The sequence below is a fragment of the Numida meleagris genome, chromosome 6 (genome assembly GCF_002078875.1).
Source record: "Numida meleagris isolate 19003 breed g44 Domestic line chromosome 6, NumMel1.0, whole genome shotgun sequence".
NCBI lineage: Eukaryota > Metazoa > Chordata > Aves > Galliformes > Numididae > Numida > Numida meleagris.
The window spans coordinates 9595686-9612517 of NC_034414.1; the positions used below are offsets into that span (position 1 = coordinate 9595686).

The 16832-nt window shown below is 41.3% G+C and overlaps 1 protein-coding gene across 1 annotated transcript in view; it reads left to right on the forward strand.

Annotated features, from left to right (window-relative positions):
* The window catches only part of SCUBE2 (signal peptide, CUB domain and EGF like domain containing 2), a 38759-nt gene that overhangs the window by 14127 nt on the left and 7800 nt on the right, over nucleotides 1–16832 (forward strand). Inside the window, exons 10-18 of the mRNA XM_021402126.1 lie at nucleotides 433–549; nucleotides 3051–3173; nucleotides 3641–3757; nucleotides 4404–4490; nucleotides 5205–5309; nucleotides 6512–6667; nucleotides 7019–7222; nucleotides 14787–14954; nucleotides 15906–16067. Coding sequence (XP_021257801.1) covers nucleotides 433–549; nucleotides 3051–3173; nucleotides 3641–3757; nucleotides 4404–4490; nucleotides 5205–5309; nucleotides 6512–6667; nucleotides 7019–7222; nucleotides 14787–14954; nucleotides 15906–16067 — 1239 coding nt within the window. The remainder of the gene's footprint in view (nucleotides 1–432; nucleotides 550–3050; nucleotides 3174–3640; nucleotides 3758–4403; nucleotides 4491–5204; nucleotides 5310–6511; nucleotides 6668–7018; nucleotides 7223–14786; nucleotides 14955–15905; nucleotides 16068–16832) is intronic.

Consider the following 16832-nt stretch of genomic DNA (forward strand, 5'->3'; position numbering starts at 1 on the left):
CTCTGTGATGTTCAGCAGTCTTAACTCAGGCACTGCATATTAGTGCAGAGTTAAGAATTTGGCCCGCACTTTATCTCTGGGGAAGCGTGAAGGCAAAACTTTCTTGGTAAATCTATTTCCACAGACCTACGTGGACTTTTCTTAAACAGGTTTCTGCCAGCTTTTTTTTTCCCCTCACGAAGAAGAGGAGTAATTCATTTTAAAACGTAATTGTTAAAATGTAGCAACAGTTTTCCTATTTGCCAAGAAAAAGCTTGTTTGGCGAAGCAACCGTTCTCTTGAAAGTTGTTGTTTCACCATGTTGTGTTATTTACTTTAAAAGAATTTGCTTAGTTCACATAAATCTGCACATCTTCCTGTCCAACTTTGTTAGCTCATAAGCGCTCCCTGGTCAGGCTGAAAGATACTGATGTGTCCCTTTAAAACTCGCAGACATTGACGAATGCTCTTTTGAACGGACATGCGACCATACGTGCATCAATCATCCAGGCACGTTTGAGTGTACGTGTAACAAAGGATACGCTCTCTATGGCTTCACGCACTGTGGAGGTGAGTTACAAAAACACACCACAGGCTATGCTGGCAGAGTACTGTTGCCACGGGTCTGCTTGGTGTCTGTGCAGGACATGAGCCTGTGTATGTGCATCAAGTGTTTGCAGTAAGTTTTACTCTTCGCTGTGATGACGAGATGCAGTGAAAGTGAAAACAAATCCTGCTCACTTCCGTCTTTGCTCAAGTGATTTTCCCTTCCTAGGCTGGCTTCAGAAAGCACCTGTGACTATTAGAATAAACAGATGCATTTTGCACCTAGACGTGAAAGATTTATTTTGACAGATTCTTCACACGCAAAAGTCTCATTGACTTCAATGAATAGTGAGTAGAGTAGGACTTTAAGAAGAGGATTCTCTGGATGATTTCAAGAATTACAATTATGCGAGTTATCTTTGTATGTGTCAGATCATTATACAATACAGATTGGGGTTCTAGCTGATGTTAATTTACACTGGCCAAGAGCAGTATTCCTAAACGTTTTACTATTTTCCTATGTGAAATGTTCAAGAACAGAGGAAGATGGAAGACGGAAGCTTAGCACGTGTCAGGTATTGATGTTGCTGTGACAAACTTACAGAATTACCACAAGGAAGCATGGATAACTGAACACTAAATGGAAATAAGCCTATTTCGTATTAGCTTTAGGCAAGACCTTGCTGACTGCTTCTGCTTACTTAGTTCTAAGTGAGATCTATTTATTTCTGAGCTGAAATGAGTACACTTGTACTTGGACATAACGATTCAGAGGTCTCTTTGTGTCTGATCTGTCCTAACCTCTGCTTCTAAAAAGCCTGTGGAGAAGATTAAGGGGCTGCAACATCACTGTTTTATACTGGTAAACAGGGAATCCTCTCTGAGTGGATAGGGAGTAACACTGTTCTATTTGCCGAAGGAAGTCTTTTCTTATAAATTCCTCCACGCTAATTCAGTTTCTTTTGACCACCACTGGGGAAAAGGAACTGTAATATATCTCTTGGGTGCTAATTGCCTCTTCGTACCATATTTCTGTGTGGGTATTAATCCTTGTACTACAACAACTCCTCCATTTGCTGGCATTTGCCAGCTGTTGTCAGTGCTGGTAAGTGTACTGAGGTTGCACCTTCTGACATATATGGAAGAAGACATTAAGTGCTGGAGATAACAGGGTGTCATTGTCTCAGATTCCTATCTAAAAGTCGATGAAAACTGAAGATTTGAGCCAATCTTGTGGTATATTTGGGAGCAGTACAGATTTAAGGTGTAGCCTTCTTTTTTTCATCATTCCTTGACTGCTCATTTCTATGCCTGCTATCCTTGTTCTGATAGTAACATGTATTTACTCTGAAATCAGCTCAGTTTAGTAATCTATTTCATAGTGTTGTCTCCAAATGATTATTTATCTGGGGGGAAAACAAATAACTGGGGAAAGCAGTGACAAGTACTCTGGTTACCACTGAGAAAAGTATGTAGAACTGGATATCTTTAGTTGCCCAAACTTACTGGGACTCTTTGGGACTGACTGAGAATTCCACGGTGACATCTTTGTAGTTTTATGTATAATTACCATAAAGCTACTGGAGATGAGAAGCAGGCATCAGAGTGGATCTGAGAAGCAGAGACAGAACTTTGCATTTCCCTTTGTTGAAATTCATGAGATTCCTGTCAGCCCATTTCTCTAGCCAGTTGAGTTCCCTCTGAATAGTGGCACAACCATCTGGTGTATCAGCCACTCCTCCCAGTTTTGTATCATCTGCCAAGTCGCTGGGGGTGAACTCTTGTCCCATCATCCAGGTTTAATGAAGAGGATAAATAGCATTGACCCCTGGGGTACACCGCTGGTGACTGGCCTCCAGATGGACTTTATGTCACTAATCTCAACCCTTCCAGCCCAGAAATTCAGCCAAAGGTTCAAAAGTCTTCCTGGAAGTAGTAAAGGAGGGAACTACCATTCTGATTCCAGCAGAGCTCAGGATTACACAATGGAAGTTATATTCTGCATCAGCAAACAACAGTGCACCAAAAGCAGTATGTTATGTTAGTAATTTCTCTATGGGCAATTACTGAGCTGCGCAAGGCCCCTGAAATTGGCCAGTTGGCCAGAGGGGGTGGTGGTGATTCAGTGCTGTTATTTATCCCCTTGAAATGAAATAGCATTCTGAAATTGACATCTCTATCTGAACGCTTTGTAGAACTGTCAGTGTGAATCCTGTCTGTATTATCTGTCATTATTCCAAAATAGAAATATTAATTATATACAGTGCAATGCAGAGTTGATTTATTCTCCTTTTGTTAATTCGTTAACGTGTTGCTGAGGCTGGATATATTTTTTCTAATGTGTGGTTTAAGAATCAATTCTCCCAAAACATTTGATTGATTTTGACATTCATTGGAAGATTTCCATGAAAACAAAACTGTTTCAAGATGAGTTTCCTAAGAGCTTTTCTAAACGCTACTAAGCAATATTTTTTACGCATTTATTAGTGGTTACTTTCTAAACCTAATTTACCTTTTCTCTACAGATATTAATGAATGTAGCATCAACAATGGTGGCTGCCAACAGCTGTGTGTGAATACACCGGGAGACTATGAATGCCTGTGCCACTCTAACTACAAATTACACTGGAATAAAAAGGATTGTGTTGGTAAGGTCCCTGGAAATACATTAGTGCTCCTGATGTGTCTGAAGGCCAAGTGGTTGTAGACAGATCTGAAATCTTGGTCTGTCCAGTTAAGTGGTAGGAGTCATTGTTCCCTGCATTCTGTTTTACTTTTTAATCAGGCATGACGGTACTGATGTTGAAACTGGTAAAAACAAACAAACAAACAAATCCAAAAAAAACAGGAGATACTTTGGGGGACTTTGATGTTCTTTCATGTGCTTTTATCTATTTATTCCCTGTTGCTTCCCTGCATGAGAAAGTTTGCTGATGGATGTTATGGGATCTTTCAGTGATGTTATTTTGCTTTCCTTTTCTGTCTAAACAGCCTATTAATTGCATGGGTGCTCTCTGGTACCAGCTGCATAAGAAGCTGCATACCCATTTATTTCTTAGCAACATGTGTGTATACGTTTTACTTCTCCTGTGAGTATTTGTTTTATCCTGTTTAGAGATAAAGGAGTCCTTGCCTGGTAATATGTCACCCAAGGTATTGCTGCACTGCATTAAGAGTGGTGGGAGTGATAGATGCTTCTTAAGCTGCTCTTCAGATGTTCGGGTAGTTTCTGGTAAGTCCAAAACAACAACAACAAAAGCCCAACAACTAAGCACAAAAGTGAAAAAAAGCTCAAGCATATGATTCTTCAGATAGTGAAAGAGTAGCAAAACTCATAACCCTCATGGAAGCCTCAAGAAACAGATAATCAAGAGGGACCTTTCCTCTTTTAGTACAGATAAAAGGCTGTATCCCGGTTGGTGTTCCAGGAAAGCCCCCCTTTCCCTGTCCTTTATAACCACTCTACCCTCAGATTCCCTTCTCATGACAACCGTCTTTTTGAAGCTGAAGGGGACAGGGCAGAATTCTCTGTGCTCCCTGGGCCATTCCTTAATTGGCCCTGAGAGCCACGGCTCAAAGGCACGAAGGCATTCCAGCCCTGCGTGGGGTCTGAGCTCTGCCTGCACAGTCCCTCCAGCCTCAGGACACAGCACGCAGACTTGGCTGGTGCTTCTGGGATGGATGATTCTTTCCTTCCTGAATCCTTTAAATCCCTCAATCCCAAACTATTGTTGAGTATTTTATGAATAACATCATTGAAAAAGATGAAGATGATGATGCAGATCAACAAATTAAGAATGCCTCTTATATGACAGGAGTCTTCAGTCTGTGCACAGACCCTATGTCTTTACTGTCTGTCTGTATGGTCTGTCTGTTAGGAACACAAGATGCCTACTCTCTCACCTGTGGCAGCTCATCTCAACTTAAGAAAAAGCAGCAAAATACAAATGCATCCACTTGGCTGGGTAATTACTAGATTTACTGTTGCATGATGTGACTGATTTCTTCCAATAGATGACAGTGAAATAGGGGTGTTCTGTTGATTTTCCTTCTACTTTCATGCTCCATTTTGCTCCCTCTGTTTTTCTTTCCTCTACTTCCTGACTGCAGTTCATGATTACAGCAGAGTTCCCCTTGTACTGCTTCATCAGCATCACCCAATCTAAGATTTAAGAGTAAGGAAAGAGAAATGGACTGGTAATGGAATGAACTGCGAGGCCAGGAGTACTGTGGCTCTTTTCAGACATTCAAATTGAAGGTGTTGGCAATATACAAGTTCTAGGTTGAGTTGTTGGACAGAGGAGTTTAGAAGGCATCTGTAGATAAACAGATGAAGTGCTGTGTTATATAAAAGTAAATCATTTTCTGAACTAGTGTTGTTTGAAGTATCTCTTTTTTTTTTTTTTCAGCCAACATTTATTTGATTTTGCCCAGAAGCAGTTCTTGATTTGATCTCATTCTGTCTATCTTTTATTTTAAGTGAAATCTATCACACTTTGTTCCAATTCCAGTTGAGAACCAGCTTCACAGCAATAGGAAGCTGCCGTCTCTTTAGATCCTCTGTGATGACTGCTTTTCCCTTTATGTCAGCATATTTTTGATAGCATCATTGTGATATTAGGTTTTTCCAAATTTTCCATTCTCTTTTTAAAATAACATATCGTTGTTTCTTTCTGAAGATAATTCAACCATCAAGATAAGTGTAACCTTTAAATTAAATGAAGGAAAATGTAGTTTGAAAAAGACCGAGATGTTTCAAGAAGGCCTGGAACAGATGATACCAGGTATGAATTTAAATATGCAGGTAAGCAGGTTAGAGTAATATCTGTGCGGTTTTTAAATGCTTTCCTGATAGGAAGTGCACAGAGGGGTGCAAACTTTCTACTTCTTACTAACCCCATGAATCATACTCCTTCTCAGCCAAGATTCTTGCAGTAGGTGTTTCAGGTGACAGGACTTTCCTGTGACAACCTTAGAGTTTGCTAGGAAAGTCCTGCTTCTTTGTCTGCATCGCTGCCAGTAAGTTCCTGGTAAAATCATCCATACTTCTTTTTATTTTGATATTGTCCTTTCCTTCCTTTCTATTCTTTCTTTCTCTTTTTTCCTCTATTGCCTGCTGCTTACTCTCTGATGCATCAGTGAAGATGCTCTGGGCCTCTTACACTGACTATTGCTAAAGGATTATTCCTCTTTTCTCTTCTTTTCCTCTTATACTTTAGCAGCCCCAGATGGACGTAGTGAGGTCAGCTCTTCATCTGTTCCAAGACAGAATATACAAAGTCAGCAGGAAATGAGGATACTTGGGGGGGGAGAGGAGAAAAAAAAGTTTCTTAATAATACAGTGAATCAGCATGTCAGTTTGTTTGTCCTTAGAAGAGTAACAGTGATGAACTATGCTAGATACTCAGCGGAAAGTACATAATTGTGAACCAGAGCTTATTCTGAATGTTTTCTTTAACTAAATCTTGTTTCCTTCTTTGAGGGATTGAAAATGGTCTCCAAATGTCTTGTGAATGCAGCCATCACTTAGTTTAAACACCATTATAAGCTAATGCGTTTTTCACATGCTTCATGTGAGTGCAGAATCGTTTCCCTCCAGCAGCCTGCCTGGTGCAGGCAGAGTTACAATTTTAAGATGTTTTGCATGGTAGAAAGGCAAATTCATTGGAACCTCCTTAGCAAAACCCAGGGGATGCAGGCTGAGCGCCGCAACCAAGCTCTAATCCTAGCAGTGAATCATGCATGCCTCAAAGCCATGGCAGCTCTGGGGGCTCCACCTCAAAGTACATCCATAGGTGCATAGCAGTCAGGATTCTGCATGAGCGTACACCCATTGAGAAACTGGAGAAAATGTTCATTTACTGGTGTGTGGATTGAGTCATTTGCTCCCCTTGAAGTGTTCATGATTAAATTTGCACCAAAGACTGGTGAGTATCTAATAACATAGCTGGCCAAGCTTTTGCTTCCTTTAATTTTGTTCATACAGAGAGACATAATTCAGTAATGGAGAGCTTCCACTATGTAAACCTAACGTGCAGCTCCGGCAAGAAAGTCCATGGAGCCCTCAGTAGACTGCCAGGAACCAGAGAGATTTTTATCACTGCGGACTTTGAGCTTGAAATGAGCCAAAAGGAGGTGACAGGTTGGTTGGAAAATAATCCAAGGTGCGATTTGAAGCTTCTTATGGTTTGCTTCTCATTAATTTCTGTATTTTTCACTTCTGTCTTTATGCAAAATGATAATTAAAAAGTATCTCCTGTTTTGAAAATTAAGTTTCATGCTTCAAAAAGAGAGATGGGGATGGTTTCTAAGATCAAAGAGCTGCCCATGGATTAAAGTTTTCTGGTCTGATTAATTTTCTTGAAGCCCTCCGGTTTTGCCCGTTCCGTAGGGATTTCAGACTTGTTCACAAAAGCTGTGTTCTCAGTGAGTGGCACCGGGTGGATTTTTGTGCACAGTCACTTATTCAGGTTTCACCCTTGGTACTTTTCAGATACGTGTGATGTGCGCTGTGCCCGAAAAAAGACAGAGAAGAGGTTCCGTAAAACCATTCGAACCTTACGGAAGACAGTCAGCAGGGACCAGTTCCGGGTTCGTGTCTCTGGCATGGACTATGAAGTGACCAGGAAGTCCCTCAAGCTATCAGAGCCACAGCAGTCATGTGGTGTGGGACAGATGCATGTGGGTAGCAGATGTGGTAAGTGAGTGTAAATTAGGAACAAACCATCGTGAGCGTTTTATGGTTTTGCTCAGGTCTGGCAGGCATGGAGGCATCGCAGGAAGCTCCTCCAGGAGGCAGGAGGACTGTGTGGGGTGTAGTAGAGTGTACTGTTTGTGCTACTGATATGTGTCTCTCTATGTATTTATTGCTGTAGTACAGTAGAATAAGTGCTCAGCATAGTGTACTTCGTTATGGATGATGCAAAACCTACAGTAAACTCAAAGGTAGAAAACCTGAGGGCTTAATGCCGGGCACCGTTGCACCATCAGTGTTACTTATAAAACACTGCATTTTCCATCTGGTGTAATCCTGTGTTTCTGAACTTGTGAACATTTTGTTATCTTGCTTATTCCAAAGAAGTTGTTGAGCACTTTGCTGGTTAAGCTCTAATTCTCAGAGAGTTTTCATGTCAGAGTTATAACTTCACAGAGAAAAGAGGTTTTCTAGGCCAGTACTGAGAAAAAAAAATCTCAATTATCATGACACTAAAGGGCCCCGCCATAGTGAAACCCACAATAAATACTTCCAAAGCACAAAAGTTAAGGAGAAGGGTCAGATGTTGTCTTGACAGGGGTCTAACAGCCATGACGGCTAGTTCAGGCTGCGTAGGGTATGTAGCATGTAAGTGGTTTTGTGAATCAGCAAGCCTTTAAAATGCTTGTCAGGCTGAATTAGTACATCTTCCAGCAGCGTCCCACTCAGGCTTAGGATCAATTTTCCCATCTAGTTTTGAAAAAACTTGAATGCAAATAACAGAAAAAATGCTTTTTTTGTTGTTTAAAATGTCTGTGTAAGCAAGTAAGCCTAGGGAATTACTTGGGAATTCTATCAGAAAAAAGCGTACATTTATACGTATATAATTTTTGTAGCATTATAATAAGCCTGAAAAACGTTGAAGCCTTCATCACGCTGAGGTTAGGTGGATGTTTTCAAGCTGTTGTGTCTGATGCTGCAGGAATGATTTGAAAATGTCTCTGCCTCAGGCTGTTGTATGGAGTACAATATGCTTTCAAGCCCATCTATGATTTAATCTGGAAAAACAGTAGCAATGAGTAAGCTAAAAACTCTACAGGTAAGTGGACCCAGAGAAATCATCTTTGCTTTTGTCCTCAACTAATGTGAGTTACAATTGGGAAGTGGAACAACAGGGAAACAATTATTTTTAGGTAGTCACAGAGCCAGTTTCTTTTCTCATTACAAATGGACTGCTTACGTGGCACTTCTGTGCTAGTTCAGAGAGCAAGGGACCTTCTGGAGAAGGTCAGAAAATAGCCTGTCTGTGGCAAAAGCAGTCAGAGACGCGGAGCGTATATGAAGACAAGTGTTTTGAAGAGGAACTTGTAAAGGTCTGGACTCTTTTTCTGCAATGGTGCCACGGTTCACCCTACACATCTTAACAGGTTCTGGTGGGAGCAGTGAGTTCTGTAAGATAGAATTCCCTGGGGGTCTTATGCCTAAAAAGGTGCAATTATTCATGTCCTTGGGTGGATTTGCTGTCATGAAATGGGGTGGAGCCTCCACAACACCTTTTACTTGAATAGATGCTAACGTCTCCCTTCTCCGCTTTTATGTTCCACACATACTTACATTAAGCTTACAGAAACGTGGTACCTTTGAAACTTCTCCACGCCTTTTGTCACATTGCTGGAAGCTAAATCAAAAGTTTGCTGGTTTCTGAGGGAACATAAGAGTACAACACGCAGAGGCAGTGCTATTACACATGCCTCATTTCCTTAGAAAAACCGATTGTGTTGGTAAAGCAGCACTGGGCGACCACTGCTGCTGTCTGACTGCTGGTCAGAAGGACCTGAGAAATGGGTTGGGGAGGAGAGAATGGGGCAGGAGCATTGTGGAAGAAGAGAAAGAAGCGAGCTCGTGGGTGTGTGTGAGAGCAGGATTTTCTCATTTTATTTTGATCTGACTGTTCTGCAGAGCCGCTGAGAGCTACTGGGCTGGTTGTGGCCCTGTGTATCCAGGCATAGTAATGATTCTGGTGCGGAAGTAACTCTATAGCAAGAGATACCGGGTCAGCAGACGAACTCAGTGCCACTGAGGGATTTGTTCTCAGGACAGGCAGCAATCTTTGGCAAAAAGATTTTGCTCAATCTGACCAGAGAAGCAGAAAACAGTGATGGAAAAAGTACAGCTAGGGCCTAACAAGTCTTCTGTGATCCAGATAGCAAGTGGAATGCAGTTCACTGTTGTTCAAATATGTGTTTTAAAACAAAATATTTGGAATCTCTCTGGGTTAGATACAGCTGTATTGAATCAGTCTTGTTCTGGCCCTCTTACTGCAGTAGATTTCTACTGACACAGCACTGTCTGAAGTGTCAGTAGAATCTGAGCAGTGTAGGAGGGGAAACCTGGCCAGTGCCCGCTCTGACCCATTTATCTCAGGTAACTGGGCTGCATTTGCTTTGCACTTCTGCTGAGGTAGTGCTTTTCCTGGTTTTCCTGCTTTGAGTCCTGCTGACACAGTGGGACATGCTGCAGAACAGAAGATCTAGTAAGGCACCAGGAACATATTAGATGTAATCGTCCTTAGTGGGCTGAATGGTTACATGTGTGTCTGCTGTTCTTTTAACAGCTGTTGATGGTGAAAGGGAATTCACAGTGGATTCCAAAGAGTTGTGTATTTCATTCCAAGTTTGCTGTTTAGCATCAAGTCCTGTTCAGGCTTTTCTGATGCTTTTGTGGCCCAGATGTTGTAGTTTCCTACCTAGCGTGCAAGCTCTGTGCCAGTGAGGAAGCGTATTTAGTACTGGCTCATTAATTCTGTGAAGTCCTGAGAATGACCCACATGGAGCAGCCTGCTGTAGGTCGCTGTAAATGTACATCACGGGAAATGGAACCTTCATCAACCTTCCCAGAGAATTCTGGATTCTCACAGCAGTGTGTGTGATCTTTCCACACTGCAGTAAATCTTATCATAAAAAAATTGCCTATTGGAATGGTGGTACTTCAAGACTGGACCATCTGAGGATGCTGGAAATGCTGTGTGCTGCTTTGAGAGCAGATTTGTCTTGGGGAGAATGCAGTTTTTGTTCACTAATTAGGCTACAAGTAGTTACTCTTCAGTATGAGCTAGAGTTGAAGCAGATAGCCAAAGACCAACTCTTCAAATACTGACGATTCCTTGTCATAATCTGATTAACAGTGGCATCCATACAGAAAGAGAAGAAAAAGACAGCTACTGTAGACGTTTTGCCTGCAGGTATTTTCCACCAAGGGAGAAGCAACAAGCAATTCATCTGGTTTTGCCACCACTTAAGTGCTGTCATATGTTGATTGTGCCTCGTGGAGTTGAAAGTACAGCTTTGTGTTTAGTATTTTTTCCTGTTAGATACGTGACTATTTTAATATATGATGGAAGGCAGACAAAAGTAATGTTCGCTGAACTTGCTGTGTAGAAGGATATGTCAGCACAACCTTGCTGCAGTTACAAATGGATTAATCCACAGAGCAGCCACTTAAGAGAACAGCAAGCATGAGCACTGGTATAGGTACTGCTCTGATGTAAATGCTGAGCAGCTTTATCTTGGGTGGGAGATGCAGATGCCTTTCACTGCTCAGCATCCAGCAGTTTTGTCCCCTTAGTTTAGAGGATGCAGACAAAATATTAACAAAATAGTCTTAAAGCTTAAATGTGATATGATACTGGCACCATGGAAGTATGATAAAAGATATTTAAAGAGGAAAGTGCTGACTGCTGTTGCAGTTGTTGCAACTGGTAGTTGCATTTCCATGCAATGGAGAACTGCAAATTGCATTTATTTTTTATGTTTTTATAAAACTGTCAAGAAAAAATAAATGATTAAATGTCAGAGTGCTTTTTGTTAGCCTGTTTGCAACCATAGGTTTAAGACACGAGTCCTTAAGACATGACTGTCTCATGTGCCCTAAGTGTGTGAACTGCTACGGTACAATAACATAAAGGATGCGGTTTCAGAATTGATTTGTGCCAGTTGTTGGTAATTATCCTTATAAAGTCAAGGCGTGATTCTTAAGAAAACGGTAAAATGGTGGATCATGACCTTCTTTATAAGGTTCACCTTCTTATCCACTGAAATACTACAGCATTTGTCTAGAGGAGCAAACACTCAAAGGCCGATGTGCTGAAAAGAGAGGAAGAGCCTCTAAGTGTCTTTGTAACCCTTAATCCTGGTTCCCTGTGCCCCCTCTTCTTTTATTTTCTTGTTTTTGCATCAGAAAAGCTTTCACTCTTTTTTTTTTTCCCTTTCCCCCCTTAAAACAGCTGCATGAGATTCAAGACCAGTTTTTTTTAATGGGCATTGAAGACCAACAAAGACAGTGGCTGCAGAAATGAAGTCTACTAGAGGCAATTGGTTCTTTTGTTCGTTTGGAGAAAAACAATCCGGTTTCTGAAAAAAGAGCAAAGCCAGCAAGGAGGATTCTGATTTATGCCATTATTTGCACATCCTCAGATGTTGTTTTGAGTGGGTATTTCCCATGTGTCAGGAGGGACTGTGCAGCTTCTAGTTTTGTGAAACTCCTAGAGTTCATAATAACTCCTAGAGGCTCATAGGCGTTTTTAGTTTCATTTAAACAGATGCTCTGACAGGAGAAGTTTTGAACTCTCCGTTTTATTTTTATTTTTTGTTTTTCAGAGAGGGTTCATTTGTGCCATCCTAACTTTCTGCAGATTTCTGTGGGATGGTATCTGTATTGAAGTATTTTTCCCATGGTTAATGATACTATAATTGAACCTAACACCAAGTCTGTCTGTTAAGCTAAACTGAGTCCTGGTGAGTGCGATGAGTTTCTAAACATGCTTCTCTCATTAGCCCTGCTCTGTGCTCCAGAGGAATGAGATGACTGGACTGGGTCTCCTCTCTGGGGAGGAACAAGGAGCAGTTTACAGGGATTGCATCTGTGGCTCAGATTGTCTGGGCAGCTGTACTGCTTAGGAAAGCTTGGGTTGAGATAGTAGCATAAAGAAACCAATACATTTCTTAGGCCATAAACCATGAAAAGGTGTGGAGTACCCTCGTGGACCTCTCCATCCAGATCTGAGCTCCCTAATCCCAGGAGCCACATCACAAATGCTATCTAATAAACCAATGACCTCTGTTGTGAAAACAGCTAGTGTTCCCCTCACCCACCCTGTCTTAGAAGGCAGCTTTGTGTGCTGGGGCCCTGATAGCAAGTAATTTCTGAGCAGAGAGTGGCCAGCACTTCCTTCCTGGGGTGGTGGTATCATACAAACCAAAACTCCATGGACAAGCCAATTGTTAGTAAGCTGATATTTTTTCTTGTTGCTAGTTAGCTGCAGTATGAGAGTGTACTGTGATGGGGAACGAGAAAGCTGTGTTTTATGCACTAGTGGAACTTACTAGGATGAGGAAGGACAAATAACTTGTGTCTTTTGCCCCAGTCCCCAGAATCCTGGAAACCAAAAATTAGCTGGAACTCACAGTGTGTCCCAGTGTGGAGGTAAGGCACAGAAACAGACCCTCTGATGCTTCTGCCCCTTTTTTCCCTTGCTCTCAGAGTTCAGTTGTGCAGTGCCTGTAAGGGTGTTCAGAGTCTCACTGATGTTCAAGGAGAACCTTTAGGTTTTACTAACTCAGTGCAAATTTCTAAAAATTATGGACTTTGCTGAACGATCTGAGAAGTTTTAGATTAATTCAGTTTTGTACCATAGAAAGCTTTACAGTTTTACAACGAGAGCTTTCAAGGAGATCCAAATGGTAAAGCTGTCACAAGAGAGCTGATGGCATAAGTACTCAAAAGTAACATTGTCACATGAATGATGTGGATTTGGTTCCTGCCTGAGACACGTTTCCCTCTTAGCCAACCTACTGGACTGAGAGTAAGTTCAGAAAACAGTTTTAAGGTGGAATTTGTATGATTTTATATGTATCAGTGCAAAGTAGTATACTGTTCAAAAACAAAACAGCAGCAACAAGCCCAAAATGCACATAAACAATCTGAACTTTGTGCATGATTAAGAAGAAGGGAAAAAGACAGATGGAGGGGATAGAGCAGGCGTACAGCCTCCACTGAGGATGCTTGGTGGATGGATTGCCTGTAGAACCATGGGGCTTTTGTGGGGAAGGAGATTTTCACTAATCTTTTCATTGCCTCTTGGTTCCTGAAGCCAGTAGCTGCTTCTCAGAATCGCCTTTGCTAACCTTGATTGTGTCTCCTCATCACAGAGCTGTAATTAGTCTTTCCTTACCTTACTAGGATTGTTGCAATGAAAGCCTTACTTCATCCGTTTTTTGTTAAGTTGCACAAGGAGTGATGAGTGTTCTGTAGAAATGTTTATAAAATGAAGAAAACCTTGGGAGCACATGAATGTGTGTACTTAAGAGAGCAGAAGTGATGTGTGGTGGAAAAAGTTAGAACCAAGAGCTGAGACAGTCTCCTTCTGCACTAGCTTTCATCGATAAGCTACGGAGCATTGCATAATTCTGCTGTATTTTATTTTTAAGCGAAGGAAAAACACTTACTACTACACTCGATTTATCAGCAATAAACAACATTCTTCATCACTGATCATGACCAGTAGTTAATGCTCTGCTTGTTGTTAGTCATATATCCTGAAATGAAGCCAAGGCCAATTTAACTTCCTAACAAAACAGCTATTCACTGAGTGATTTATTGGAGCTATAAACTAAAACTAACAGTTTGTTATTGTAACAGGTCTTTAAAAGGACAGAATTTTTCAGCACGGCTGAACAACTGCAACACTATTTTTTACCTTCCAGAACAGGGTGATTATTAAATACTGGCACTGAAATCAGTTCTTTTGTGAAAAGTTTCAAACACAGATTTTGTCAGATACCCATAAGTATAGCTGGGTTTATTAGATAATATCAGACTATGTGTTCAAGTATAATCAGTCTGGTTGATGTTATCCATGCGTCATGCAGAACACAACCATCCAGTGCACAGATGATCATTATCCAAGAATCACTATTGGCAAGAATATTTCTGCTTTAAAAGTCTTTGAGCCACATCAAATGCTTAGTGAATTTGCACGATTCCTGGTTGCACTTGAGCTTTTCGGACAATTCAGTAACCTCAGCAGTTATGAAGTACAATAATTCACCAATCACTAATATGAAAATACTTTTAGAAATCTGGAAGTACATTTTTGATGTCTCAATTTCAGTATTATTTTTTTTCATTTGGCAGAGGTCTGAGAGTTCTTTAGAAAGAAGAGATAATCGCTACGTTATTGCTCTGTACAGATTAACAGAAAGCACTGGTCAGGCTTAGTGTCCAGCGTAGCCTGGCAACAAAGTGTGAAGGCTGTTCCAGTCCACCAGAGCTCACCAGCACCAGGGGTTATCAGTGTTGGTGTCAGGTTTGAAGGGTACAGTGTATTGAGCTCTTGATTGAGCTCTATGTATTGAGCTCTTTCTGTCACTCACGTTCTGAAACCCTGGCCCTCACTTCTTGGTTAAAGAGGAAAAACAGTTGCACGATGGAGTTTTGGGTCATCTGCAAACTCATTACTTACCTCCATTATAATGTATGAATTGAAGCTCCTGTGTTCTTCTTCCTCTAGATCAGTGCTCACCAGGTGAATATTCTCCTGACGGCTTCAAGCCCTGTCTGCCGTGCCCCATTGGAACGTACCAGCCTGAAGCTGGGCGAGTGTCCTGCTTCCCCTGCGGAGGGGGTCTGACGACAAGACACAGCAGCACGTCCTTGTTTCAGGACTGTGAGACCAAAGGTAAGACCAAGATTTGATGAATCCTACTGTTCTGATGGAAAAGCTACTTTGCTGCAAGAAAAAGATTTCCCTAGAGAAAATCAGGACCAGTATACTGTATTGACGTCATGGGTTTAACCAGTGACTTCAAACTGTGAAGGAGAGAACTGCAGTTCTAAAGTGTAAATAAGAAAATATTTTTTCATGTTAATAATGGCTGTTATTCATCTTAACTGTGCAGTACTTCACATGGTCCTCTAAACTTGAGTGCAGTGGAGCTGCCATGCCATCTACTCCCAAGGTTTTCCACTGTGGAGTGAAAATAAAAATACACCAAATACTGTTTTGCACTTGATTTTGCAAAGTTACATTGCTAAACAAAAAAAATGACCAAAAACTTTGGCTCAAGATAAGAGGAACTGATTTTAATTCTATTTAACACGAACAAAAACAGGTCTGTAAACAAGGCCTAGTTTTCAAATTAGAGTAGATATTCAAGGAATTTCTTGCATCAACTGGAATGAAGAGCTAATGGTTTTGTGTGTGGCCATGTGAGATGTGGAATCGCAGGTGCAAGAGCTGTTTGGAACTTGTATTTGAAGTGTTTTGGATTATGGAATGGCAGTGAACCACATAGGGAAGAACTCTAAACTGAGCTGCTTGAATAAAAAACTCAGCGAGGGCAATTATCTGGGAGTAAGCAGAGCCTGAAAGGAACAGAGTGGAAAAAAGGAAAAATGAGAGACTGTGCAGCACAGAAAGCTACATTTGAAGGCAACGCAATAAATTATTCAGAAGTTAAGCTGAGCTGAGAGAAGTAAACTTGTCAAATGATGCAGAAGGAATAGGAAGAGATTTGTTTGTAGTCCTACAAATGAAAAGAAACAGATGGGGATGGTGTTGAGAGTGAAGATAATATATGGCTTGTACTCTTGACTTGTTAATCATGCTGCATATTTAAATGCTTCCCAGTTCAGTGTTCACCTGGCCATTTCTACAATACGACAACTCATCGGTGTATTCGCTGCATGGTTGGGACATACCAGCCTGAGTTTGGACAGAATTACTGTATTTCTTGCCCTGGAAACACCACTACAGATTATGACGGATCCACAAATATAACGCAGTGCAAAAGTAAGTCTAGCAAGATAGGTTTTATCATCTGTCACAAATGAAAAGACCAGGCTGTCAATATTCAGAGTGGCCTTAAGAGCAAAATTTAGCTTTGCTCCAGGGGGCTTGGAGAGAAGGCAGTGGTGTTGCTCCTCTTTTGCTGCTTGCTTGCATCTCCAGCATGACTTACTGAGGTTCATGGGAGACCATTTCTGCAGACTGGTTTCATCCTTCCTGATAAGGTGAGTGTTGGTTGTGTTTTGCTAGCTGGTGCTGTGTCACTCTGGGTCATGCTGTTAAATCCTCTCTCCCAAGGCATAGCAGAACAAGTTTGTATTCTTGGCATCTTGATTTCTTTCCTTTCAATTAAAAGGAATAGAAGTTGGCTACGGAACTTATTAAATTAGTAAGAATTTCTTCTTAATAACAATCTTTGAAAGAGGCAATTACAAAAAGCCACTCTTCTAGATTATGGGAGCTATAGTGTGGGAAGCTGAGGGCAAACTGAGGGAAAGTACAAAACGGAGAGGCAACTCTCAGAAGAACCTCAGAGGCACATCTGTACACAGATATGTACGTGCACGCATATAAGCAAGTTTCTGGGAACCATTTGTTATAGAAGCTGGGAACTTGGAGATTTTGCTCCACGGGCATGTCACACCCACACGTAGCTGTTGTGGTTCCGTAGTGCCCAGAACCTTGTGGGCACCCAGAGCTGGGGAGCACAGGGAGAGCATCCTGCATGGGACGCATTTTTCCTGCTGCTGAGTTGCTGAGCTGAGAAGG